This window comes from Hemitrygon akajei, chromosome 7 (genome assembly GCF_048418815.1).
Source record: "Hemitrygon akajei chromosome 7, sHemAka1.3, whole genome shotgun sequence".
In the NCBI taxonomy this organism is placed as follows: Eukaryota; Metazoa; Chordata; class Chondrichthyes; order Myliobatiformes; family Dasyatidae; genus Hemitrygon; species Hemitrygon akajei.
The window spans coordinates 76,390,739-76,417,659 of NC_133130.1; the positions used below are offsets into that span (position 1 = coordinate 76,390,739).

Sequence of the window (26,921 nt, forward strand, 5' to 3'; positions counted from 1 at the left end):
GGAAACTAAGTGTCATTGTTGTGCGCACACTGTAAATACCTCTTTCACTCTTTATGTGACTTTAACAAAGTTGTAGGATAATAATGGGCCCATTAACCTTCACTATAATTTCCTAGTTTCCAATATACCTTTGTTTGGTACCAAGAAACTGAAGCATAATTTACATGATTGAAATGCAAGGAATCTCCTTCATCCAGAGGGGAGTGAATTTTGGAATTCTCTGCTCACAAGCTCTTGGAGGTTGATTATCCAATGAAGAGATTCAAAGAAATTTTGATATGAAGGGAGCCAACAAATTAATGCCAAAAGGTGACACTGAAGTAAAGGATTAGCTATATGATTTTATTGAGTTGTGGAACAGGAGTGAGGTTGAAAGACCTACTCCTGCCTCTATTTTTTATGTTCTTAATTTTTTTGATGTATTTACTCACCCTTAAAGAAACTACACAGGCAAAAGCTTTTGTTGTTCTCACAGTAGGCTTTCTATTGTTATGTGCCTGACTCACCATGGGTACTTGTTTTATGACAGTCCAGGATATAACAAACTCAGAATTCTTAATCAAAACATAAGAAGTGGCAAGATAACTAAAGATTGTTGTCTCTGGAAATCTGTTTATTTTCCATTTCAATACCAGCAAAGTTAATAAAGCAGTGTTTATACGTAACAATATTTTAATTACTGGTACTAGGTATCTAAAAAACCTCCAGCACGGTCTCAAGCCCGGCTGTAAAAGGAGGAGAGGTGGGCATAGGGCTAACAACCCCATCCCATAAAGACTCAGAGCTACACAAACTCCAAAGACCTCATCTCTGGAAGAGGAAGGATCTTTGCTTTGCAAATTCATGAAGTCACGTGGTGACAGTAGGTGCCACAGGGCCAATCAAACTTAAGTTCAGGACAGGGGACTCTGATGAGCTGCTGTTAGCAGCCTATGCCCCAGTAGGGGTGATGGGTTTAAGAAGAAGAAGAACACAGCTAAAAAAAAAATTAATTTGCCTGGGCTTATTGATGCATACAGAATTGTTCTTACAGTATATTATCAACAAATAATACATATTACATTTCCCTCCCATTACCGACCAAACCAACCAGGAAACATTACAAAAGAACAGTCACATCTATTATACAAACTCCGTGATTTTACACAGCAACACAACATAAATCATTAAATCTTACATTACAAAATATATTGAATAGTAAATACACAAAAAAATCATTGCATATCATGAATATTTTAAGCTAGTTTTTTTTATTCAAATGATAACTCGGCTAACACAGACATTGCTTACTCCCACAGTTCATCACCAGATCACTAGCATCAACCAGAGGTAGACCAAAAAATATTCAGCACAGAGCAAAGTAACAAAATGTAGCATCCCATTCAGTCTATTTCTGAGAATAACATGAAAGAAATGTTGTTACAGAATTATTTACTCTCTCTTACAGTGCAGAGGAGATCATGTTGTATAATGTTAGGAACAAGTTTAAAATCACTAACTGCTACCTCAAATAAATATATATTCTGAATAGCTGGTTAGGATAATAGACAAAAAACATTGTACATTAACTTACCCAAAGACATTTTTCAATGATTTACTCTCCTAACTATTGTCTTATAATGTAAATGTTAGTAACGGAATTGAGATACTGGAGTTTAAATTCTGCTGAGTGATATTAGCATAAATCTGATAATGTTTATATCAAATACATGTGTATCAAATTCCTCATCCATTTAAAATACTTGGATAAACTCCCATTATAAATGGTAAGTAAATCAATTACACACGAGTACTAATGTTTTCAATATCAATAGCACATTGTGCAAATTCAACCCAAATGTGTCTATGTTAAGGCTTGGGTTTTTCATTTAATACGTAGACAATGATCATTTGTCTAGGCCAATGTTTAAAGTGATTTTTCCTAATACTGCATCTTAGGTAAACATTTCCTTGTTGATCCACATCAGGCTGCGAGTCTCGTTGGGTTTACACTCATACTCGATGCAGCCAAAGCTGTTCCCCCACTGGCAGTGATCCCGTTTGTGATAATTGTAGAACTTCACTTGCCACACAGTCTCAAAGGTGCCAATGTCATTGAACTGGAGAGAGAGGAGAGAAAAGAATGTTTTAATAGCACTTGTGGTTCATTGGGATAATACATTTCGAAGCCAAATCTAAAAACCCAAACCTAAGGAGGAAATGTTACTAGACTGTGAGTAGAATTACTTTAGTTACTCGAAGTCAAGCTTATTGTCACATCCACAAGTCCACGTATGCAGAGTTACAATGAAAAACTTAGTGCAGCAGCATCACATGCACATAGTAATAGATGTGCAACATTCACAATAAAAATATTATATGAAAGAAATCCAAAAGAACCAAAGAAAAAACTTATTGTAGTGGAAAGTGGTCAACGTTCATTCTACTGAGGTAATGATTACGGTTATGGTTCAAAAATTGGTTGAGGGAAGCATCTCTTCTTCAACTTCATGATGTAGGACTTCAGGCTTCAATATCTCCTTCCATAAAAAGGTAGCATGGCCTGGATGATGGGAATTTTTGATGATAGATGTTGCCTTCTTGCGTTAGCTCCTCATGCAGATACTACCAACAGTATGCATCAATAAGCCCAGGCAAATTAAATCCTTTTTTAGGTATCGTCTTCTTCTTCTTCTTCATAAACCCATCACCCCTACTGGGGCATAGGCTGCCAACAGCAGCTCATCAGAATCCCCTGTCCAGGGCTTAAGTTTGATTGGCCCTGCGGCTTCTGCGGTCACCACATCATACAGGGCTGAGGTAATATCCTGTAGTGATCAGAGCAGTATGTAAGGTTCAGCTTTTTCAATAAGGCACACGTCAAAATAAACAGTATGATTTAAGTTTTTACAATATAATCATGGCTGCTGGTCGAACAAAACCTGGAAATGAATGGTTAAGGATATTTGACATTTAGGAAGAATAAGTGATTTGTGAAGGAGATGGTGTAAACAGTAATAAGGGAGGAGACCAGTATAGTAGTAATAGGTGGTTTTGGCTCAGTAAATCATTATATAGGCAAATTGGTAAATTAGTAAAATGGCTTATTATTGTCTTATGTACCAAGACATAGTGAAAAACTCTGTTTTACATAACATACTTACAGATCATTTCATTACATTAGTCAATTGAGGGAAAGCAGGAGGCAAAGTAGTAACAGAATGCAGAATAAAATGTTACAGAGGAAGTACAGCACAGGCAGACAGTAAGGTGCAAGGCCATGATGAGGTAGATTGTGAAGTTAAGAGTCCACCTTAACATCGTCGTTGTTCCTCTTTGCACCTTGTGGTGCTTCGGGAGACAACCTTGCTGTTTCTTTAGCATTTTTGTCTGTTTTTTTTATGAGGCCAAGTTGCTAGCTCAATGCTCAAAACCCAGCACAAGTGGAAAGCGTGCAAAGAGCTGGCCAGATTCAAACCTGGGACCAGTTACCTCAAAGCCCAGTACAGGTGCACCACCAGCTGGCTTAACTTTAACATACTAGCAGGTAATTCAATATTCTTATAGCAGTTGGATAGAAGCTGTCCTTCAGCCTAGTGGTACATGCTGTCTGACTTTTGTATTTTCTGCTTGATCACAGGGAGCAAAAACAGAATGTCCGGGGTGTGTGAGGTCTTTGATTATGCTGGGTGCTTTACCAAGGCAGCGAGAAGTGTAGACAGAGTCCATGGAGCAGAAGCTGTTTTCAAAGATGTGCTGAGCTGTTTGGAATGAGTATCGATTTGGGGATTTGCTAAGAAAAAGGAAGGGGCAGGAATGGTGGTAAGAGTTAAAGACCACCAAAGAGTAGTTGTAATATCGGGCGTAGCATAAACCAGGAAATTCTAGGTGTGTGTAATGAGATAATATAATAATCATGGGGTATTTTAATCTACATATACAATAAGCAAAGTTATCAGTGTGAAGGAGGAGGATAAAGTTGTGGAATGTATAGGAGGTTTACTAGATCAACATGTTCAGCAAACAATGCGAAAAGGCTACATTAGATCTTGTTCTATGGAAGGACAAAGTTTTATTGATAATCTTGTTTTGTAGGATCCTTTAGGTAAAAATAACCATGACAGAAGTCTTCATTAAGATGGAAGTTAAATAAATTGATGTGAAGTCAAAGTCACAAATCTAAACAAAGGAAAGTGTGAGAAGTGGGCTGACGGATGGAACTTCACTGAAAGGCATGGTGGTGAATATACAACAAAACCAATGCAGAAACTGCAACAGCAATGTATTCCTTTCTGCTGCAAAAACACAAAGGGGCATGTGACCCACCTATGGCTAATTAAAAGAAATTAATGGTAGTATTAGATCCAATGAATAGTTAATTAAGTTGCGATAAAAAATCAAACTTGAGGATTGTCAGCAGTTTAGAATTCAGCAAAAAAGGACTAACAAATTGATTATGACAACAAAAATAGATTATTAGGCAAACTACTAAGGATACAAGCATGCTGAAAAGGAAATGATTAGTGAAGACAAATGTAGGTTCTTTACAGGCAGAAACAAGAGAATCTATAATAGGGAACAAAGAAATGACAGAATGATTATTTATTTATTTATTTATTTATTTATTTATTTATTTACTGATTTTTATGACCCAACTACCACTGGTAAGAGCAACATCTATTGCTCATCCCTAGTTGTCCTTAAGAAGATGGCAGTGAGGAGTTTCTTGAGTGTGATTGTCACTAAGCTCTACCAGGCAAGAGGAGAGTATTCCATTACACTCCTGGTTTGTGGCTTGTAGAAGGTGGGAGGACACTGGGTGTCAGGAAGAAGGCTGATCATTGCAGGATCTGTAGTCTCTGACCTGTTCTTGTATTTATGTGGCTGGTCCAGTTGAGTTTGTGGGCAGAGGTATTTCCCAGGATATTGACAGTGGAGGATTTAAAGTAAGTCAAATGCATCTTCGCAATCTAAAAGAAGAGATTATACACAAAATGATTCATGGAGATTCTAAAGAATGGAGAGTCTAATGAACAGAAGAATTCAAGGAAACTATGTTAGTGAAAAAGTGCTGGCGAAATTGAAAGGTCAAAAAACCAATACATTTGCATACCGGAGTACCAAAAAGGTAGCCATGGAAATAGTGGATACATTATTTTCATCTTCCAAAATTCTATAAATTTTGGAATACTTCCTGCAGATTGGAGTGTAGCAAATATAACCCTACCATTTAAAAATGAGAAGAAACACAGAGAATTGCAGAATGGTTAGCTCAGTATCTGCCATACAGAAAGCACTTGAGTCTATTATAAAGTATGTGATAACAGGACAATATAATCATTAGGATAAATAAAACCAGCACAGATCAGTGAAAGGGAAATCATGTTTTAACAAACTCACTGGAGTTTTTAAGAGGACATAAGTACAGGAATAGAGTCAGTAGTTGGTATGCACTTGTATTTTCTGAAGGCATTTGAGAAAGTCCCATGCAAGATATTGTGTACAAATTATACTACATGGACCATGAGACCATTTCGCCAGGTTTTAAAATTAGTTGATCGATAGAAATGACAGACAAGGATTAAACGGGCCTTTCTTGGAGTGGTGGGCGTTAACCTGTGTGGTATGGCTGAGCTCAGTGCTTGGAACCCAAATAGTCTCATTATGTATCAATAGTTCGGTTAATTGAATTGAATTCACTTTATTACTTACATCCATCACATGCATGAGGAGTAAAAATCTTTATGTTTAGTCCCTGTCTAAATGTGCAATTACAGTAATTTATAGTATTTTGTAATAAATAGTATGTACAACAGGAAAGTCAATATCCAATTGTATCAATATGAATTAATCATTCTGATGGCCTGCTGGAAGAAGCTGTCCCAGACCCTGTTGCTCCTGGCTTTTATACTTGATACCATTTCCCGGATGGTAGCAGCTGGAACAGTTTGTGTTTGGTGTGACTTGGGTCCCCAATGATCCTTCGGGCCCTTTTTGGAGCACAACGTAGCATTTCCAAATTTGCTGACAACACAGAACTAAGCAGTTGTGAGTAGAGAGGCTTCAAGCAATTAAATCAGGTTGATTGAGTAGGCAAATACAGTAGGCAGATGAAATGAAGATGGATAAATATGAGTGTGATAGGAGAAGTATAAAAATAGAATATTACATGAGTGATGATAGATTGGGATCTCACTGAAAGCTACATAAGGTGGTAAAGAAGCCATATGGTGTGCTTGCCTTTATTAGTTAAGGCATTGAATTCAAAAGTCAGGAAGTTATGCTGCAGCTTTGTAAAGTTCTAGTAAGGCCACATCTGGAGTTTGCATATTCATCTTACTGCAGAAAGTTTGTTGAGGCTTTGGAGATGATGGAGAAGAGGTTTACCAGGATGCTGCCTGGATTAGAGGGCATGTGATATAACAAGAGTTGGACAAACTTGGATTGTTTTCTGTAGAGAGCTGAAGGCTTGGGGGTGGGGGGTGAAATCTGATAGAGGTTTATAAGATTATGAGAAGCATAAGTAGAGTAGACAGAAAGTATCTTTTCCCCAAGGTTGAAATGCATTCCCCCAGGGCATGCATGTAAAGTGAGAAGGGGCAATTTTAAAGAAGATATGAGAAGCAAGACTTTTACAGGGAGTATTGGATATCTGGAATATGCTGCCTGTAGTGGTGGTACAGGCAGATACATTTGGGACTTTTAAGAGCCTTTAGATAGACACATGAATGTGAGGTAAATGATGGGATATGGACTCTAGATTCTGGTGTTAGTACTAGCTGGTGATAGCCCCATTTCAATTCTAGTCTGCTAAACACTGCAGCTCCATTCATACCCTGTAGTACCTCATCAATAGTTGGAATGGGATATCTCTCCCTCACAATTGCTTCATTTGCCCTTCTCATATCTAGGCACATTCTGATGTCCTTATTGGGTATGGGTAAAATTACTAACAGGTTAACCCAAGTAGTTGAGCCTTCAACTTTCTCAATAATGTCCATTTTCATTGGCTGTTCAATTTTTTTCTGAACAGCCTAAAGTTGTAAGGTATGTGTCTCAGTGACTGGGCCACTGGCTTTACCTTTGGATCAATGTACAGACTGATCTGCCTAGTGTTCAGCTTTCCTACCCCTTCAAACACTTTGGGGTCACTTGCAGCCAAAGTGACTCTTTAACATCTGTCACTACCAACACCTTTTCTCCAGTCTTTATCACACCCAGTTTTGTAGCAGTTTCTCTACCCAGGACTGGTTCACCATTGCCTTTTATCACAATGGTCCATTGTGCCTGGTCCATTCTGTTTCCAATACTTATTTCACATTCAAACACCCCCTTCAACCCCAGTGATGCACCAGCTGACTATGGGTACAGCTTTCTCTTCTGCTTACGAATAAATGAATGGCACTTTATCTTCTCTGACTTAAGTTTTTCCCCCACATATTTTCACACTCATATTGGCTCCTGAATCTACTAACATGCACAGATTTACACCCCCTACACAAAAAGTAATTTTTTCAGATGACCCTGTCTCATTAACACCAAATGTAAATTCCTTCTGTTCATCCTCAACATTGTTCACCTTTTGTGTCTTTAATCCTTTTGTCCGGATTACTTGAGTTGGTAATTTGACTATTAATTGTGGTAAACTTTCACCACAAACAATAATGAAGCAAGCAGAGGTGAAGCTGATTCGGAGGATGGGCCATGCAGGAGCATCGCAAAGCCGAGGTACAACGTGTTCAAGACAAGGTCGCAGACGGAGTCGATATCACTGTTGCAGTTGGAGCGAGTGATTTGGAGAGGAGTTGATGTGGAAGAGTTTCAATGGCCGTCCACCTAACCCGGGTGCAAATTTGGATCGCTTAGTGAAATCGAGAACAGCTTCAGGCTGTGCGGCCCATGTGTGTCACTGTGCTGGGATCCAGGTCCAAGAGCGAGGCACTACCTGGTGCTTGGGCAATTTAAGCACCAGTCCTGATAGACTGGAAAGCCCAAGTACCAGGACCGGAGGTGAGGGTCTGCCTGAATTTGGTCACTCTCCTGTGATGTTCATTCTCTTCTTAAAATTTCGTTCTTCAAGTTTCTTGCTTTGTGGCTGCCTGTAAGCAAACAAATCTCAAGGTGTATAATTTAAACATTCTTTGACAATAAGTGTACTTTGAATCTTTGAATGTTTTTGTGGTTATGTCGGATAGGCTGTGTTAGACCTTTGTGAACCCATTAATAATCACCTGCTGCTATATCGTTCGGCTAAGTATGTGCAGACCTCAGCAAGGTCCTGGACCCATTGCAATTTGCCTATCGCCACAATAGGTCAACAGCAGACGAAATCTCAATGGCTCTCCACACGGCTTTAGACCACCTGGACAACACAAAACCTAGGTCAGGATGCTGTTCATCGACTATAGCTCAGCATTTAACACCATCATTCCCACAATCCTGAATGAGTAGCTGTAGAATCTGGGCCTCTGTACCTCCCTCCGCAATTGGATCCTCGACTTCCTAACTGGAAGACCGCAATCTGTGCGGATTGGTGATAACATATCCTCCTCGCTGACGATCAACACCGGCGCACCTCAGGGGTGTGTGCTTAGTCCACTGCTCTACTCTATATACACATGATTGTGTGGCTAGGCATAGCTCAAATACCATCTATAAATATGCTGATGATACAACCATTGTTGGTAGAATCTCAGGTGGTGACGAGAGGGCGTACAGGAGTGAGTTATGCCAACTAGTGAAAATGTGGTGCCACAGCATCAACCTGGCACTCAACGTGAGTAAGAAAAAAGAGCTGAACTTCAGGAAGGGTAAGACGAAGGAACACATACCAATCCTCATAGAGGGATCAGAAGTGGAGAGAGTGAGCAGCTTCAAGTTCCTGGGTGTCAAGATCTCTGAGGATCTAACCTGGTCCCAACATATCGATATAGTTATAAAGAAAGCAAGACAGCGACTATATTTCATTAGAAGTTTGAAGAGATTGGCATGCCAACAAATACACTCAAGAACTTCTATAAATGTACAATGGAGAGCATGCTGACAGGCTGCATCACTGTCTGCTATGGGGGTGGGGGCTACTGCACAGGACCGAAAGAAGCTGCAGAAGGTTGTAAATCTGGTCAGCTCTATCTTGGGTACTAGCCTACAAAGTACCCAGGACATTTTCAGGGAGCGGTGATTCAGAAAGGCAGCGTCCATTATTAAGGACCTCCAGCACCCAGGGCATGCCCTTTTCTCACTGTTACCATCAGGTAGGAGGTACAGAAGCCTAAAGGCACACACTCAGCGATTTAGGAACAGCTTCTTCCCCTCTGCCATCAAATTCCTAAATGGACATCGAAGCTTTGGACACTACCTCACTTTTTAAAAAATATACAGTATTTCTGTTTTTGCACATTAAAAAAATTCTATTCAATATTCGTAATTGATTTACTTGTTTATTATTATAATTATTTTTATTTTATTTATAATTTATTTCTCCACTATATTATGTATTGCATTGAACTACTGCTGCTAAGTTAAAAGATTTCACAGCACATGCCGGTGATAATAAACCTGATTCTGATTCTGATCTGACTATGTGAAGAAAATAAAATCCAAAACTGGTTTAATCATGAACTTTTACTCACGTTTTCATATATGGCACTGTGGTGACGTTTAGATTACACTGATCCATGACTTTGCATGCAGAGTCCTCTTGCCATCATTTCCCAGATCCTCCTGGAGAGGGCTCTGGTGGGTTGCCTAGAGCTCTACCTACACAAAGTAGATCCTTGCTTTCCTCAAAAATAAAGAAAAAGACTGCAGATGCTGGAAATCTAAAATAAAAGCAAGAAACGCTGGAAGACTTCAACCTGAAACATTAGCTATGTTTCTCTTTCCACAGATTCAGCTTGACCTCTGAATGTTCCCAACGTTTTCTGTTTTTAATTTCTTTTTTCTTCTGTTGAGGCTTTTGCATCTCCCTCTCCTCCCTGGGGTCTCAGTATTATTTGACTAGTATATTGTCCAAAACTTGTTTGCTAATGTTGGAGCAGCCCCTTAAACTCGGTACCCATGCTTTTTGGCAGCCTAACAAACAACTAACAAATGTCTCATATTCTGGAATGCTAATGCAATTTCATAAAATATGGAATTGGCTATTTCAAACAAACCAATTAACCTCAGGGGTGAAAATCTTGCCTCTGTAATTGTTGCATATTAAAGAACATACGATATATTAATACTGATTTTTTGGCTGTTTCCAATATCAATGCTTTAATATTTCTGGCTGCTGTTTCCAATATATAAGCCTCCAACCTGCACAGACCAGCAAGGCTCTCATCTATTTCAACTTGATTTATTTTGAGGCATTCACCATCCATAACATTACTTCTGATTTAGAATTTTCTCATCCTGTGGAAATTTATTCAGTGTTCCACACCGTTATTTCTATTTATTATAACATTAAAGCAAAGACCAGTAAAAGACAAGATAGAACAGAATTAATGACAGGAATCATAACAGTTCTGTCACAGAAACAGATGTCAAGAACAGATGTCATTCTATTTGTGGCTTGTATAATGGAAGTGGAACTAAAAGCATTGAGCTTTGAACACAAAGTAAGAGAACAAGTGTATGAAAAAAGGTGTTAACATGACATCAAGAATGTTACCTGTAGAAAACAAATTGGCTAATTTTTTTTCAGGCAACCTTTTTTTTAGTCTCATGAGACCATGGATTTGTGCCTTGGAAGGTTTCCAGGGCACAGGCCTGGGCAGGGCTGTATGGGAGACCAGCAGTTGCCCGTGTTGCAAGTCTCCCTTCTCCACGCCACCGATGTTGTCCAAGGGAAGGGCACTAGGACCCAAGCAGCTTGGCACCGGTGTCGTCGCAGAGCAATGTGTTGTTAAGAGTCTTGCTCAAGGACACAAACACGCTGCTTCAGCTGAGGCTCGAACCAGTGACCTTCAGATCACTAGACCGATGCCTTATCCACTAGGCCATGCGACAACACGTGGTTAACTTTACATTAGTATATTCCTTGTCCATTCAATTTTAAAGAATTTCCTGAATTGTCTGAGTCATCAGAATACTCATGGTATGATGGAACAGCTCCCTTGGCATACCAAGAAGCTGCTGACCATCAACCATTCAGTAAACGTAATCCTACATTAATTCACCCATGTGCCACGTTACTGGACAGCTATAAATGTTGAAGTTGCTGCAAAGGGTTTATGTAAGACCAGATGTATTTTTGTGATCATCCCTTGGTCACACTCCTCTCCTTTTCTCAGTTGATCACATTTTCTTTGATGGAACAACCTTCAATCATCCACACACACACACACACACACACACACACACACAGATACATGGGCATATGCACAGATATACACAAACACACACACTTGGGCACATACATGTACATACACACAGATGTTCACAGACATACATGAACACATACATATAATCCTCTCACCGGGCTCATATATAAACTTGGTTTGTTAGCTAGCTCTGCTAACAGCCTCGTGACTCAGCGGTGAGAAGGCCACCTTTCATAAACAATATACATCTAGGGCCGGTATGATTTGGGGTTAAACCAACCAGGAACATTGTGATGTTCCGATCAAAGAAACTTCAAGCTGAGTGAATGCTGTGTAAATGCTGCCAATACACGACTGTCAGTTGGCAAGGAATAACAGATTGTACACTGCATAAAATTATAAAGAAATCATATTTACAAATTTCAGCTTTATCAAACAGTTAATAGGAAAAAGAAAAGAAAAATAAATAAAAGGGCCCATTACAGTTAAAGGAGTCCAACGTGCACAATGACCGTTGGATCCCATACGGGAGTTGTCTCTTATTCACGTCTGTGTGAAAGCACACACCACATTCCGAACTTCCCTCAAAGTCAATCTCAAACAAACTGGCACTCCCTCAGGTGTACAGGCCCTTCCTCCTTGGAGCCATTCATCTGCACAAAGCACTTTGTGCAACGGGGTTTCTCCTCCCTACACCATCCTGCGGCATCTTCCCTTCTGTCCCGTTCCGCAGCTCCCGCCAAAAAGAAAACCCAAAAAGAATGTCCATCACAAAAATCTCTCCACCCTGCTCTCTCTAGAACTTTCTCCCAATCCCCACCATGCTGATTGGCTGACACGACATTCCTAAGTTGAACAATATGGCATCTTATCTCTAGCTGAAACCAAAACATTCTACCCCAAAATTGCTGAAATGAAATACTACAGCATAACAGTAGAAATGTTAACCAGGACATTACATACACAAACACCCACATTTTCACCAAAACCCCTGGATTCTACAGGCATTAGGGGTAGTTAACCTACCCATCAGTCCTTAGGACGGGAGGAACCAAAGAAACCTGGGGAAAACATGCAGTCATAGGGAGAACATGCAAATTCTATACAGATAACACTTGATATCAGTATTCAACCTGAGCCTCTGTCATTGTGAGGACACAGCTCTACTAGCTGTGTTGCACATTGCCTGTGAAGTATTGCTTCTCTAGCAGATGATAATATTTTGATATCTTTGTTCAACTGCTTTTTGGATTCAAATGGAAAGTATACAATTATATACATTGAAAGCTTATGCTTTGCTATTTATCTCCAACAAGGACTAATAAAATTGTGTATGCAGCCAACATAATTGAAGACCCCACTCTATCCCATCAGGCAGAGGATACAAATACTGGAAACCAAGTATCACTAGGCTCAAGAACAACTTCTGTCTCATAGTTGTAAGACTATTGAAAAGTCCCTTAGTGCAATAAGATCTCACAATTTACCTCATTATGATCTTGCACCTTATTATCTACCTGCAATGCACTTTCTGTTATTATTTTCCCTTATGCTACCTCAAGGCACTGTAATAAGGAAATGATCTGTATGGGTGGCAACAAAATACAAAGTTTCTCACTCTACCTTGGTACATGTGACCATAGTAAAACAATTGGATTGGAATTTGATCTATACATGGTTCAAATTTAAATCAAATTGATTTATTATAGTCATATGCAAAAGTAAGCTAATCAGGTTCTCAAGTCCAATCCACTTTTCAACCATACATTGCTTTGCTCTGCATCTTAACGTCATCTTACTTGTTATTTTCTCACTTGCAGACCTCAGTCAGTTCAGATTGGCAACAACATCTCCTTCATGACCTCCACCAGCACAGGTGCTCCACAGGGCTGTGTGCTTAGTGCCCTGCTCTACTCACTCTTACACCACTGACTCTGTGGTTAAGCACAGCTCCAATGCTATATTCAAGATTGCTGATAACACCACTACTGTGGGCCCAGTCAAAGGCGGTGATGAATCAGCTTACAAGAGCAAGCCTGAAAATCTGGCTTAGTGGTGTCTTAACACCAACCTCTGACTCACTGTCAGCAAGAGAGGTAGAAGGCATAAGAGTCTCAGGATTCACACCACCAGCTTCAAGAACAGTTACTACCCATTGACCATCAGGGTCTTGAATAAAAGCGGATGACTACTCTCACTTGCCCCATCATTGAACTGTTCCGACAAACTACGATCTCCCTTTAAGGACTCTTCATCTCATTATCTCATGTTCTTGTTATTTTTTTTGCTATTTATTTATATTTGCATTTGCACATCTTGCCTTCTGCACTCTGGTCAATGTTTTATTCATCCTGTTGTAGTTACTATTCTATAGATTTGCTGAGTCTGCCCACAAAAAATAAATCCCAGGGTTGTATATGGTGACATATATGTACTTTGATAATAAGATTTACTTTGAACTTTGATCTAGGTAATCTGATATTGTCAACCTTGCTACTCTATGCTTACATAGGTTTGAATCTTAGAACAAAGGCTCAGTGTCAGTAGATTTTTGGGAAAAAGTGTTTAAGGATTCCATTTTACTTCCTGACAAAAATCATTGAAGCATCACCCTAATTTTCAGATTATTTCCCTTTGTTCTGAGTCTACCATCTCTAATATTGCTACGCACAGTAAAAACAAGAGATGATTAAAAGAATCATTGAAAGAGGATGAGATAGAATAAAGTGTTTTTTATCAAGCAAGTCATTCCCCTCTTGAACAGTACATTGTAGGTGTTGGCTGATTTCAGTTATGATCTCAGGATTTTCATTAACATGGTGCTGAAGGCCATGTAAAACCCAGAAATAAAAATGTTGTGGCTTTCATGAGGTGGAAGTGCACATCATCTCAGTAACAAATAGATTAACCACGCTTTGTGTCAAATAAGGCCTAGTCCATAAATAGCAATAAGTATGAAGAACTGCACTGTTTTGTGCACTTTATATAGTCCTGTGCAGGTCTGTAGCATAGTGCAGTTTTTATATTGTTTTACGTAGTCTAGTGTAGCCTTGTGCTGTCTCACATAGTCTAGTGTAGTTTTGTATTGTTTCATGTAGCACCAGGGTCCTGGAGGAACGTTGTTTCATTTTTACTTTGTACTGTACCAGCAGTTTATGGTCGAAATGACAACAAACTTGACTTGAATAGAATGGATGAATGATTAAATGGCATGAGGATATTAAATTACGTTCTTCAGATCGATCTGTGTGCCCTTGCCCAGGGAACATGGAAAGTTGTCATGAGACTACAGATAATAATAATAATGAAGGGAAATGGAATAATGATCTTTATTGACAAAGGAGCAAAGAAAGAAATAGAAGAAAAATTGGTTGATGCTGAAAGCCTGAAATAAAAGTCAGAAAATGCTGCAAATACTCAGCAGGTTACACAGCATCGATGGAGACAGAAAGCTGAGTTAAACTTCTGGATCAATAAGTGTTTTCATACAAATTGGAAAAACTGGTCATCTGGAACTATTGATTCACTACTAGGTTCTGTGAGCTGTAGGGCACCTGGATGAAATGTTGTTTCTCAATGTTATGTGGGGCTTCATTTAAACAATGCAAAAGGCCAAAGGCTGAAAAATCAGAGTGGGATAGGGATGGAGAATTAAGGTGACAGGTAATTAAAAATTCAAGATCATCCTTGCTGACTGACTGTGATATTTACAAAGTGGTCACTTGATCTGTATTTTATTTCTCCAATCGATGAGCTACACCTGGAAGCAGTGTTTGGCCAGCTGGATGTTGAGCAGGGAAGAGGTAACAGGGCAGTATCTGAATCAGGTTTATTATCACTGACATATGTTGTGAAGTGTATTGTTCTGCAGTAGTAGTACAGTATAAGACATATAAATCAGTGTGATTTACAATAAATAACCACAGTGGATCTCAGTTAATTGAGACAAATTGGGACCAGTACATTTTGGCCCAATTAACTGGCTGCCCCAATTATCTGAAGTCTCATGGAAAACTTTAAAAAGGTATAAAAAAAAAGGCAATTATGTATTTAAATGAAATACAGGACAAATTAGAACATTACCAATACTACTACGGTTTTATAAAACTGTGTATTAGTTCCTAACAATTATTGATGGAGGAATTCGTTTAGTCACATTCTTTTGACTGTAAGTGAACAAAATCAGCACAAATACTCAGTGCAAATGATGGACTGCCTTCATACAATGCTATCGATGATTGCATCTTCCAAATCTACGTTTTCATTGTAACATTCAAGATGATTGCCAATACCTTCAAATTCTTTCTAGTTCCTAACTTACTGAAGTAGTGAAATCGTTTCATTTTCCCATTGACCATTTCTGACATCCCCAAGCCTGAATGCTTGAAACCACAGTGAGCAAAACAGTTCGAAATTGTCTTACTGTTCATTTCTCATCAACTATCAGTTACAGAAATATCACGGTTTTTTTGAACACAAACACACACAACTGACACTATTCGAAAAATGGTTCACTGGAAGCACAATGTAGTGTCTAAAGGCAGCAAGTCTTCTGCACTAATTGAGTGGCATAGAGTCCCAAATAAATGAAGGGAATTCTAGCTATTTTCTCAATTTGTTTTTTTTAAAAGAGTTATTTCCAATAAACGGTTGCCCCAATTAACTGACGGCCCAATGAATTGGAGTCCACAATAAATAAATAAACAGTGCAGAAGAGGAATAGCAAAGTAATGTTCATAGGTTCATGGAACATTCAGAAATCTTATGGCAGAGGGGAAGACGCTGTTCCTAAAATAAATGAGTGTGGGTCCTCAGCTTCCTGAACCTCCTTCCTGATGGTAGTACTGAGAAGAAGGCCTGCCCTAGTGGTGAGGGTTCTTAATGATGGATGTGGCCTTCTTGAGGTACCGCCTTTTGAAGATGCTCTTAATGGTAGGGGGGGGGGGGGTTGTACCTGTGATGGAAATGGCTGAGTTCACAACCTTCTGCAACCTCTTTTGATCCTGCACATTGGAGGCTCTATACCAGGCAATACTGCAACAATTAGCTTGTTCTCCAGCTAACGTCCATAGAAATTTGCTAGAATCTTTGGTGACATACCAAATCTCCTCAATCAATTAATTATTGACATATAGCTGCATCTCCCATAGTTGCAAGAGAGTAGGTATTGTGGACCAGTGATTTTGAGAAAAACAGTTTCTGTGGAATGCTTCAAGGGCAGATAGAGAATGTCTGGAAGTAGCATCACATTGAAGGAGATGAAAATTACACAGGATGGTCGACTGAACGTGGAGGCTGGTACGGTAGAAGGCAAGGACAAGAAGAATTCTATCATTACTCTATGAAAGACAAAGTGGATGAAGGAAGTACACCACCATCACAAAGCAACATCAATCTCCGTTTCTATTCACCACACAATAAACAATCCAGCTCCGGCTTTCCTTTTCTCTGCAATTTAAGACTACTTTGTCTTCTAACTTTTTCTAGTTCTGATGAAAGGTCTTTGAACTGCAATATCAATTCTGTGTCTCTCTGCTTAGGTTCGGCTGGTTAACTTGCCAGAGTGCTTTCAGAATGTTCTGCTTTTTTCCCCCAGGAATAAGGAAATCTCATTCCAATGTAGAAGCACATCTGGCCTATGATATACAACTTTGATTGAATTTACTTGATTTAAAGGATTTGTAACGGAGATATACTGTGCATGGTATTGCATAGGTTATATAGCACAGACATAACCCCTTTGCTCAACCTGTCTGCACTGGCATTTATGCTCATTTCAGATCTTTCCCATTCTTCCCCAAGACGTCCTTTCTCACTCATCTGCTTGTCCAGTGTTGCTTCCAATATATCAATAAGTTCACTTCAACTAACATTGTCAGAGCAAATTGCCCACTCTCACTATTCTTCAGCAAAACAACTTTCTTCCTTTGCATATCTTGCTGACTATCTTATAGTGATTGTGTCTACTGACTGTTTTCCCCAAAAGTTGAAAATTGGCTCTGTATCCACTCTAACACAAACATTTATTTTCATTTTAAAGACCTCTGTTAGTCTGCACCTCAGTCCAAAGAGCAATGGGGCATGATTTGTTCATTTCTTCCTAGTAATGCATAGCTTTGTAGTTCTTGCATCATCCTTGTAAACCTCCACTGTGGCCTCTCCAGTATATCTATATTCTTTTTTTAGAAATGGGAACCACAAGGACATGCAGTACTCCAGATGTTAATTCACCAAGGTCTGATACTTCTGTGGTTCCCTACTTTGTTATTCAATTCCTCATACAGCAACTGTTGGTGCTTTGGTTTATGGCCTTACTAACCAGCTGTACAAATTTTAGTGAGTGGTATATTTGCAAACAAAATCATATTGTTCCTCTACTCTGCCTAAATAAGGGGTAATTACCCTCCATCCTTTCTGTTCTTCCTATCAAAATATATCAGCTCACATTATCAATGTTGAACCTCAGCTGCCACTTGTTTGCTAATTTTGTAACCTATTAAAAGCCGTCTCAGAATTTTCTCCAGACTTCCTCTCAGACTGTGTGTCTAAGTACAGCTCCAACACCGTGTACAAGTTTGTTGATGACACCACTGTTGTGGGCTGTATCAAAGATGGCAATGAATCAGCATACAGGAGGGAGACTGAAAATTTGGTTGAGTGGTGTAATAACAACAACCTCTCACTCAATGTCAATAAGACCAAGAAACCAATTGTAGACTTCAGGAGAGGGAAACCAGAGGTCCATGAGCCAGTAATCATTGAAGAAACAGAGGTGTAGAGGGTCAGTATCTTTAAATTCTTGGGTATCCCTATCTCAGAAGACGTGTCCTGGACCCTCCATATAAATAGCATTGCGAAGAAAGCATGACAGTGCCTCTGCTTCCTCGGGTGTCTGCGGAGGTTCGGCATGTCACTAAAAACCTTGCAAACTTCTATAGAGGTGCGGTGGAAAGTGTGCTGACTGGCTGCATTACAGCCTGGGACGGGAACACCAATGCCTCTGAGTGGAAAATCCTACAAAAAGTAGTGGATTTGGCCCAGTACCTCATGCGTAAACCTCCCCTCCCCCCAACCACTGAGCATATCTACATGAAATGTTGCTGTAGGAAAGCAGCTGTGGTGAACTACATATACCTGTCTGGACACCCCCCACCTGCTGACTGCTCCTGTGGCTCCTCCCACAGACCCCGGTATAAAGGCGATTGAGGCCTGAGCCCGGCCCTCAGTCTCCAGGATGTAGTATGGTGGTCAACTACTGCTTGTTCTTTCTTCCAGTCAATAAAAACCGATATCTCGACCACGTCTCAGAGAGAGTTATTGATGGTGCATCAATTTTATTGACTGGAAGTTTTAAAACATGGAAAGCGTTTACGTCCGGAAAGATTGGATTTGGACCCCCAAGCCCCTGAAGCAGCTCTTGCCTTTGAACTCTGGCTTGCATGCTTCCAATCATACTTGGAGGAGATTTGTGCAACTGACCCCGCTGTTATGCACCGAATTCTCCTTTCGAAGGTCACCCCAAAAGTTTACTCACTTATCAGAGGCCTGCCGACCTACGAAGGGGCACTGGACGCCCTCAAAAGACAGTACCTGCGGCTGGTGAACACCGTCTACGCAAGACATCACTTAGCTACGCGACGGCAGCGGCCTGGAGAATCGAGCGCCGAGTTTCTCCGAGCCCTACAGACACAGGATGTAGTATAGTGGTCAACTACTGCTTGTTCTTTCTTCCAGTCAATAAAAGCCGATATCTCGACTTCACGTCTCAGAGAGAGTTATTGATGGTGCATCAGCAGCATCCATTATCAAAGATCTCATCACCCAGGCCATGCTCTCTTCTCACTGCAGCCACCAGGTAGAAGGAAAAAGTGCCCCAGGACTTGAGCTACCAGGTTCAAGAACAGTTACTCAACCTCAACCATCAAGCTCTTGAACAAAAGGGTGTAACTCCACTTTTATCTTGTTATCTCTCCTATCTTATTTCATGCTTGTTATTTATTGCTATTTATTTATACCTGCATTTGCACAGTTTGTTGTCCATTGATCCTGTTTACAGTGTTCTATAAGTGTGCCCACAGAAAAATAAACCCAGGGTTGTATGTGCTGTCATGTATGTACACTGGTAATAAATTTCTCTTTAACTTACTTTGACTTTTGACTTCAATTTCATTTATTCTCCAACTGCAATCCTCTCTGGCCCAGCACACACATAATTTGTTGTCATCTTCAAATTTATAAGAGATGTTCTTGATTGTAAAGGGCAAGTCATTAAATGCTTAATCTAAGCTCAGAAAAGTAGAGGTGCAAGGCCTTGGTTGTTGCACAGATCATGCCCTCATGCCTTGGCACTTGCCTGTTGCAGACACTGGGGAAGGAGATGCCGGAGCTGGCTGTGTGCCGGGTTGGGTGCTTCCCTTTTCTGTTGGTTCTGCTCGTTGGTGTTTGCTTGCTGGAAGAACAAGTTGGATTGCATTCATCTGCAGCTGAACTTACATGAAAGGTGGAACTGTTTCGGACTTGTTCTTGCAGAAACATAGCTCCAGGACAACATCCACGCACCATCAATCTACAGGCTATGTCACTCAGAGACTTGGGCTATATGGTTTTTATCTATATTTTTTGTAACTATGTATTTTCTGCTATCATAATTTTATGTGCTGTGTACTGTGTGTGATTGTTGGTACTGTGTTTTGTACCTTGGCTCTGGAGGAAGGCTGTTTTGTTCGGCTCTATTCTTGTGTATGGTCGAATGACAATTAAAGTGGAACTTGAACTTAATCTGTGCAGAAAACTGTTGTCTACCTTCTCCTATTTGCTTATTGGCTTGAATCCAGCTAACAATATATTCTGCTACATGCCCCTTGATCCTCCATTCTCTGATCATATTCTTTGGTCAATTATGAGATAAGTTATCATTGTTTCTCATACCTGATAGGCATCAACTAATTTGATTCCTGGATGGGGAGTTGAAAATTAATGGAAGTCCCTCTAATTTATGTAATTGAGAAGAATGATGGAGAACCTTATTGAAATATATTACATTTTGAAGGGCTTGACAGGATATGGGTGAGAATGTTTCCACCATTGAGGGAGTCTGTTACCAACAGGCAATGTGAAAATGAAACATCAGTCGCGAGGCAGACATTGTGCACACTCAGAGCATTGTGAATATTTGGTATTTTCTACCTTAGGACACTGTGCTAATGATCCGTTAAGCATATTCAAGGATGAGAAATTTTTTTGGAATCCAAGTTCTCCTCGATTTATGTATGCTCTCTCTAAAAATTTTTGTTGCATGTCAGATTCTTAATGGTAGGCATCCTTGATATATAAATTTTCTGGCTGGTATAATGACTAATGTGCCACCTTCCATCAAAAACAGTATGCAAAAATACTCAAAATGCATCTCTCCAACTTTCCTAATTTGAGTGAGCTTGATTATATTTTCCCAGGAACATAACCCTTTCATAAATCACGGGAATGCCTGTACAGTGAAATCGAGGGCAAGAAGGATCAGTCTGAGTTGTGTGCAAAGGTCAGATCAGCCATGATTTTATTGAAAACACAGAAGGCACAAAGGACCTTGTGGTTTACTCCTACTCATATTTCTTTTTTCCTATGATCTTATGTATGAAGATCATTCATTTCTGGCTTTCAGATTATGTCATGGAAACAACAAGAATGAAAAAGCAATTTCTTTAAATCATAGGGCTACAAGACTATTTGTATTTCAAATTCTCTCACACGCTTTTAGATTTGTTGTCAGATTTTATCTTTCAAATCTCTACTATTGCAATTCTCTGAATTAGATGACTTTACATAGAGTGGGATTTTTATTTTAATAGTGCACAACGTGGTAAAACTATCCATGAAAAACATTGACATCCTATAAAATAGATTAATGCTTAAGTTACTTTTCCAAATCGTGAGGATATTCCCCCCCCCCCCCAAATTTGAGAATTAAACATTGACATGAAAGTGAAACTCTCATTTATCATTGATATCTTTCCCTACTTCAGCATTTGATCCTCCTATTTTATTTCTTGCTCTGGTTCAAATCAGATTTAGTAGCTAATAATTAAAATCACTTACTGTTGAACTGCTAATCTCTGCAAGTTTAGAGTCCTGCTACACAGTGTAGGAATGGCATTATAAGCTACTGACTTGGAATGACATTTTATTTTTTTTAACCTGAATGTTGACTTGTAGAGGCTGGCGTTCCCCACTTTTCGTGTGAGCCACTCCTTCAGTGTCATAGATCCCAGTATAATTCACCACTTGTGGGTTCCTCGATTTCTCTTCTAGGGGGATAAGTACAGCCCCAATCATCATCGACCTGCAATCACACAGGATCCTCCTTCAGTTATCTCAACATCTTGGGTGCATTATGATTTGTCACAGACAATGCTCCGAACGACAGTGAATGCCATAGGCTGTCTATCAACGCTGATCGTGCCGTTTGCACTATTTTATTAATAATGCAAGAAATGTCATGGACGTGAAGAGATAACTTACACATTCAATAGGAATAACAAATATGTAATTGCAGTATAACCATTCCGTTTTTGCTACGTGCTGCTGGCGTGGGGAGGGGCAGCGGATCTTTTGATGACAATGGGGCTGGGTCTTGTATCAGCCATAACCTGCTCTGCAGTCTCATGTGCACCTTACGCCGCTATTTGAAATTTGAAATTCCGGCCTTTAGATTTGGGTGCGCGGGAATTAAAAGAAAATTCATTGCAGCGTGAAATTCCGAAATGGTCATTTATTTAGATGCAGGCATCTGCGCGCAGATAAGCACCGGCTGGTCAGATTTTAAGAAACACTAATTGACAGGAGGGGATCAAATGACAACTGGCGTCGCCTCCTTTCGGAAGCTCAGCCGCTAAACGCCCACAGGATGGTCCCAAGGATCTTTACACCTGGAGCAAGGCAGGGCAGGGAACAGCTGTTGTCAAGCGCAGCAGATCATAAAGGCAATAATACCCTGGAGATGAGAAAAAAAAACAGCGGGTTTACCTTGTTACACCCCCTCACGCAGAGTGATGAACACTCTCGCCAGTGTAACCTTTTATACTCACTTTGCTGATACAATCCCAGGCTTTAGCACAATATCGATCTTGTACTTCGCTCCTGTTAACAGCTTGATGGTCCGGTTTTGCCCGAATCGCTGTCCGTCGACTTTGAAATACACCGGCCCGTCACCGGGTTGGATTTTCAAAGAGACGCCGATTTTCACCAAACTGGGCACTTCGTCCATGATGGGCAACGAGGGCGTCTCAATGATGCTGATGAGCCGGGCGTAAGGTATACTCTAGCCTGGTCATTCAGAGCCCGTGGAAATCTCGGGTGTAAGCGCACAACACTACCAAGACTGCAGGCATCAACCTGCACGGGCTAAATCCACTTTGATTGCACACATAATCCGAGGCTACAATGCACAGACGTCAGCACTGCGCTGCCGGTGTGGGACACTGCCTAATGAACTGCTGTTCCTGTAAGCAGTCAAGATGGCATGGCATGTAATGTCCTCATTCGGTGTAAATACATGGCTCACCCACTCGAAAATAGAATGCGCCATGGGATAGAAAAATGTTGTGAATGAATGTTCAATTACCTTATTCGTGAACGCATATCAATTCATTCGTTTCAAAGGTTTATAGTGTCTTTTAATACAGGTTTCTGATGGAAAGTGCTTTTGTCTAAATTTTTTTACTAACTGCAACATTAAAATCTATGTTGCATTACACACGGAATGTGGAAAATACTTGAGGGTTAAACAAGAAGAGCTAGCAGATAGGCCGAATGGCTCTTCTCTAATGCATTATTTTCTGATGCAAGATAATTCAGCAGTTAATTCCCCAAAACTAAAACTCTTGTCTTCACACTTCTTAACAATATATTTGTGTTTTAGTTTAACGTGTTTTGATTAGAGCTAATTCTCTAATCACAGTTGCTCACATACCAGGGGGAACAGTTGCAACGCATAGCACGAACTGTTATATAAAATACTGAACACTTGTGTCTGGAATACCTCCTTGTTCTAAAATCTCCCTAGCTCTCTCTATATATATTTAATGTCTTTCACATCTTTTGAAATACCAATGGCTAGTGAATTTAATTTGCTGCCAAAATCAAGTTGGATTAAGAAAGGCACATGCGCCTGCAGCTGTAATTGATTTTTAAATCAGATATGATGCATCCTATCAGCCCATAATCACTGTGTTTCATGACTTTTTCCAATTCCAGGCATAATACCACTGGATTTCCAAATTCAAGGGTCTATATACGGTATGAGCAGGATGACATTTAACTTTGTTTGTAGTGGGCGACCACGGTCTTTATAAACATTAGTTGGCTGCAACATAATTCAACTGACTGTTAAAAAATTAAAAACAAATATATTGTTCTTTCCACCTGCCAACATTGCTCTGCCCACTGGGCTTATTACAGTACTTATTAAACTGTTATTCCTATAAACTATCGCGATCATAGAGTGTGACACAATGTGAGTTTTTAACATAGTGAAATACTCCATGGCACTCCACAGAGACGTGTGTTTGTTACTTGCTTCCTGCATTGAGCAATGTGGCAAATGCACTGCAATACATACATACATAGGCTTGCTCATGAATTTAGCAAATACTTAAGTGGTTGATACAGAAGAGCACTGCCTCAATAATGACACCCCAAACCAAATTGAATCATTTTAGTATTAACTTGCAAGCAAACATTATACATACTGGCTTCAGAAAGCATGACAAATAAATTGCCATCTGCAGTTCACCACGTGCCATACCCCTCCACGGCACACCACATCCTGACAGTGGCAATAGATAGAAATGCTCTACCTGCTAGAAAAGCTCACATTGGAAAACTAGGTAATGTAGCTATTGTAAAGATAATATAGAATCTGATGTGTAATATAAATCCCAATCCTATACATTATTGTTTAGATGGAATAATTTCTATATAAATCAATTTACAAACTAAGTTCATAGACGAATGGATGCCCTCTTTAAAGTTAAGATCAGTTTACCTCTAGGTCCTCAGTCAGTCTGCAAAGAATCTGCACCATAAGGGAAATATTAGTAAGAATATTTATTTAATGCTATATTAAACCTGCATTAGTGCAAACACTGGCAATGGCTAATTACCGGAATTATTATTTACAATAAAGTAACAAATATACAAAAATACATTTCTAATGCAAATAGAATTACATTGATAAAATATGTACTTAATATGCCCAATGGCACTCAGTTCTACTCTCTCTTGTGAGTATGTAGTTAGGCATAGCTCAAACACCGTTTATAAATTTGCTGATGATAGAACTATTGTTGGCAAATTTTCAGATGGTGATAAGGTGTACAGGAGCAAGATAGATCAGCTGGTTAGTGGTACCACACAACAACCTTACATTCAATGACAGTAAGACCAAGGAATTCACTGTGAACTTCAGAAAGGGGAAGTTGAGGGAACACCCACCAGTCCTCATCAAGAGATCAGAAGGGTGAGCAGTTTCAAGTTCCTGGATGTCACCATCTCTTAAAGTCTATCCTGGGCCCTACGTATTGAGGCAATTACAAAGAAAGTATGACAGTTGCTATATTTCATTAGGAGTTTGAAGAGACTTGGTATGTCACCAAAGAGACTTGCAAGTTGTTACAGATGTACTGTGGAGAACATTCAATGTCTGGTATGGAGGGGTACTGTACAGGATCAGAAAAACGCTGCAGAAAGTTGTAAACTCAGCCAGCTCCATCAAGGACACCTTCAAAAGGCGATATCTCAAAAAGGTGACATCCATCATAAGGGCCCCCATCACCCAGGACATGCCCTTTTCACACTGCTGCCATCAAGAAGGAGATACAGAAACCTGAAAACATACACTCAATATTTCAGATGCAGCCATGAGATTTCTGAATGGACAATGAATCCATGAGCACTACCTCACCATTTTCTTTCTCTTTTTGCACTATTAATTTATTTTTTATCTATACCTCTTATTGTAATTTATAGTTTTTTAATTATAACAACACATTTCATGACATATTCCAATGATATTAAATTTGATTCTGATGATGGGCAGTTCCACTTCCTCAAAGAGCACAAGGGCTTGCCATTTGGCCTATCAAATCCAAACCAGGCCTCGGAGGGTTTCCTTCACCCCAGCCCAATACATATTTTACAGTAACCTATTTGCTTTCATCCATCCATTAACTGTTTGTTCTCTTGCCATGCCTAGGCTAGGAATAACTTACAGCAACCAGTGCATCTGTTGTCCAGCACTACTTTGAGATGGGGAGGAAACCAAATGAACCTACAGGAACCCCACATGGTTGCAGGGAGAATGTGAAAGCTTGACGCAGACAGCCTAGGAGGTCAGACTGAACCCAGGACCCTGGAGGTGTGTGGCAACAGCCCTGTCAACTGCACCATTGTACCTGGTTTTCATACAGGGAAATATATATGGAGGAGTGAATATGGTAGATATTCAAACAATGAATAAATTAGATGGCAACATACACAAAATGCTGGTGGAACGCAGCAGGCCAGGCAGCATCTATAGGGAGAAGCGTTGTCAACGTTTTGGGCCGAGACCCTTCATCAGGACTAAATGAAAGGAAAGATAGTAAGAGATTTGAAAGTAGGAGGGGGAGGGGAAAATGCAAAATGATAGGAGAAGACCGGAGGGGGTGGGATGAAGCTAAGAGCTGGAAAGGTGATTGGCAAAAGTGATACAGAGCTGGAGAAGGGAAAGGATCATGGGATGGGAGGCCTAGGGAGTAGGGAGAAAGAAGGGGGAGGGGAGCACCAGAGGGAGATGGAGAACAGGCAGAGTGATGGGCAGAGACAGAAAAAAAAGGGGGGAGGGGGGAAAAAACTAAATATATCAGGGATGGGGTAAGGAGGAGGGGCATTAATGGAAGTTAGAGAAGTCAATGTTCATGCCATCGGGTTGGAGGCTACCCAGCCGGTATATAAGGTGTTGTTCCTCCAACCTGAGTGTGGATTCATCTTGACAGCAGAGGAGGCCATGGATAGACATATCAGAAAGGGAATGGGACATGGAATTAAAATGTGTAGCCACTGGGAGATCCTGCTTTCTCTGGCGGACGCTCTGTAGGTGTTCAGCAAAATGGTCTCCCAGTCTGCGTCAGGTCTCACCAATATATAAAAGGCCACACCGGGAGCACCGGACGCAGTATACCACACCAGCCGACTCACAGGTGAAGCGTCGCCTCACCTGGAAGGACTGTCTGGGGCCCTGAATGGTGCTGAGGGAGATGTGGGGGCAGGTTCAGCACTTGTTCCGCTTACAAGGATAAGTGCCAGGAGGGAGATCAGTGGGAAGGGATGGGGGGGATGAATGGACAAGGGAGTCGTGTAGGAAGCGATCCCTGCGGAAAGAGGGGAGGAGGAAAAGACGTGCTTGATAGTGAGATCCCGTTGGAGGTGGCGGAAGTTATGGAGAATTATACGTTGGATCCGGAGGCTGGTGGGGTGGTAGGTGAGGACTAGGGGGACCCTATCCCGAGTAGGGTGGTGGGCAGATGGGGTGAGGGCAGATGTGTGGGAAATGGGAGAGATGTGTTTGAGAGCAGAGTTGATGGTGGAAGAAGGGAAGCC

General features: G+C 40.3%; 1 protein-coding gene across 1 annotated transcript; it reads right to left on the bottom strand.

The window, feature by feature from the left end:
• Positions 1–592: 592 nt before the first annotated feature.
• cnrip1b (cannabinoid receptor interacting protein 1b) lies at positions 593–22,793 on the bottom strand. The gene is made up of 3 exons (XM_073051251.1): positions 22,370–22,793; positions 21,480–21,624; positions 593–2,099 (listed from the first exon to the last, which is right to left on the bottom strand). The coding sequence occupies exons 1-3, from the start codon at positions 22,546–22,548 to the stop codon at positions 1,935–1,937; spliced, it is 489 nt and encodes a 162-aa protein (XP_072907352.1). The 5' UTR covers positions 22,549–22,793; the 3' UTR covers positions 593–1,934.
• Positions 22,794–26,921: the final 4,128 nt, after the last annotated feature.

Excerpts from the sequence above, each read along its gene's own strand:
- cnrip1b (XM_073051251.1), bottom strand. The coding sequence starts at position 22,548 with ATGGACGAAGTGCCCAGTTTGGTGAAAATCGGCGTCTCTTTGAAAATC. Across the intron at positions 21,625-22,369 it reads CCTGGGATTGTATCAGCAAA|GTCGATGATGATTGGGGCTG; the intron begins GTGAGTATAAAA and ends GTGTGATTGCAG. Across the intron at positions 2,100-21,479 it reads CTCTACAAGTCAACATTCAG|TTCAATGACATTGGCACCTT; the intron begins GTTAAAAAAAAT and ends CTCTCTCTCCAG.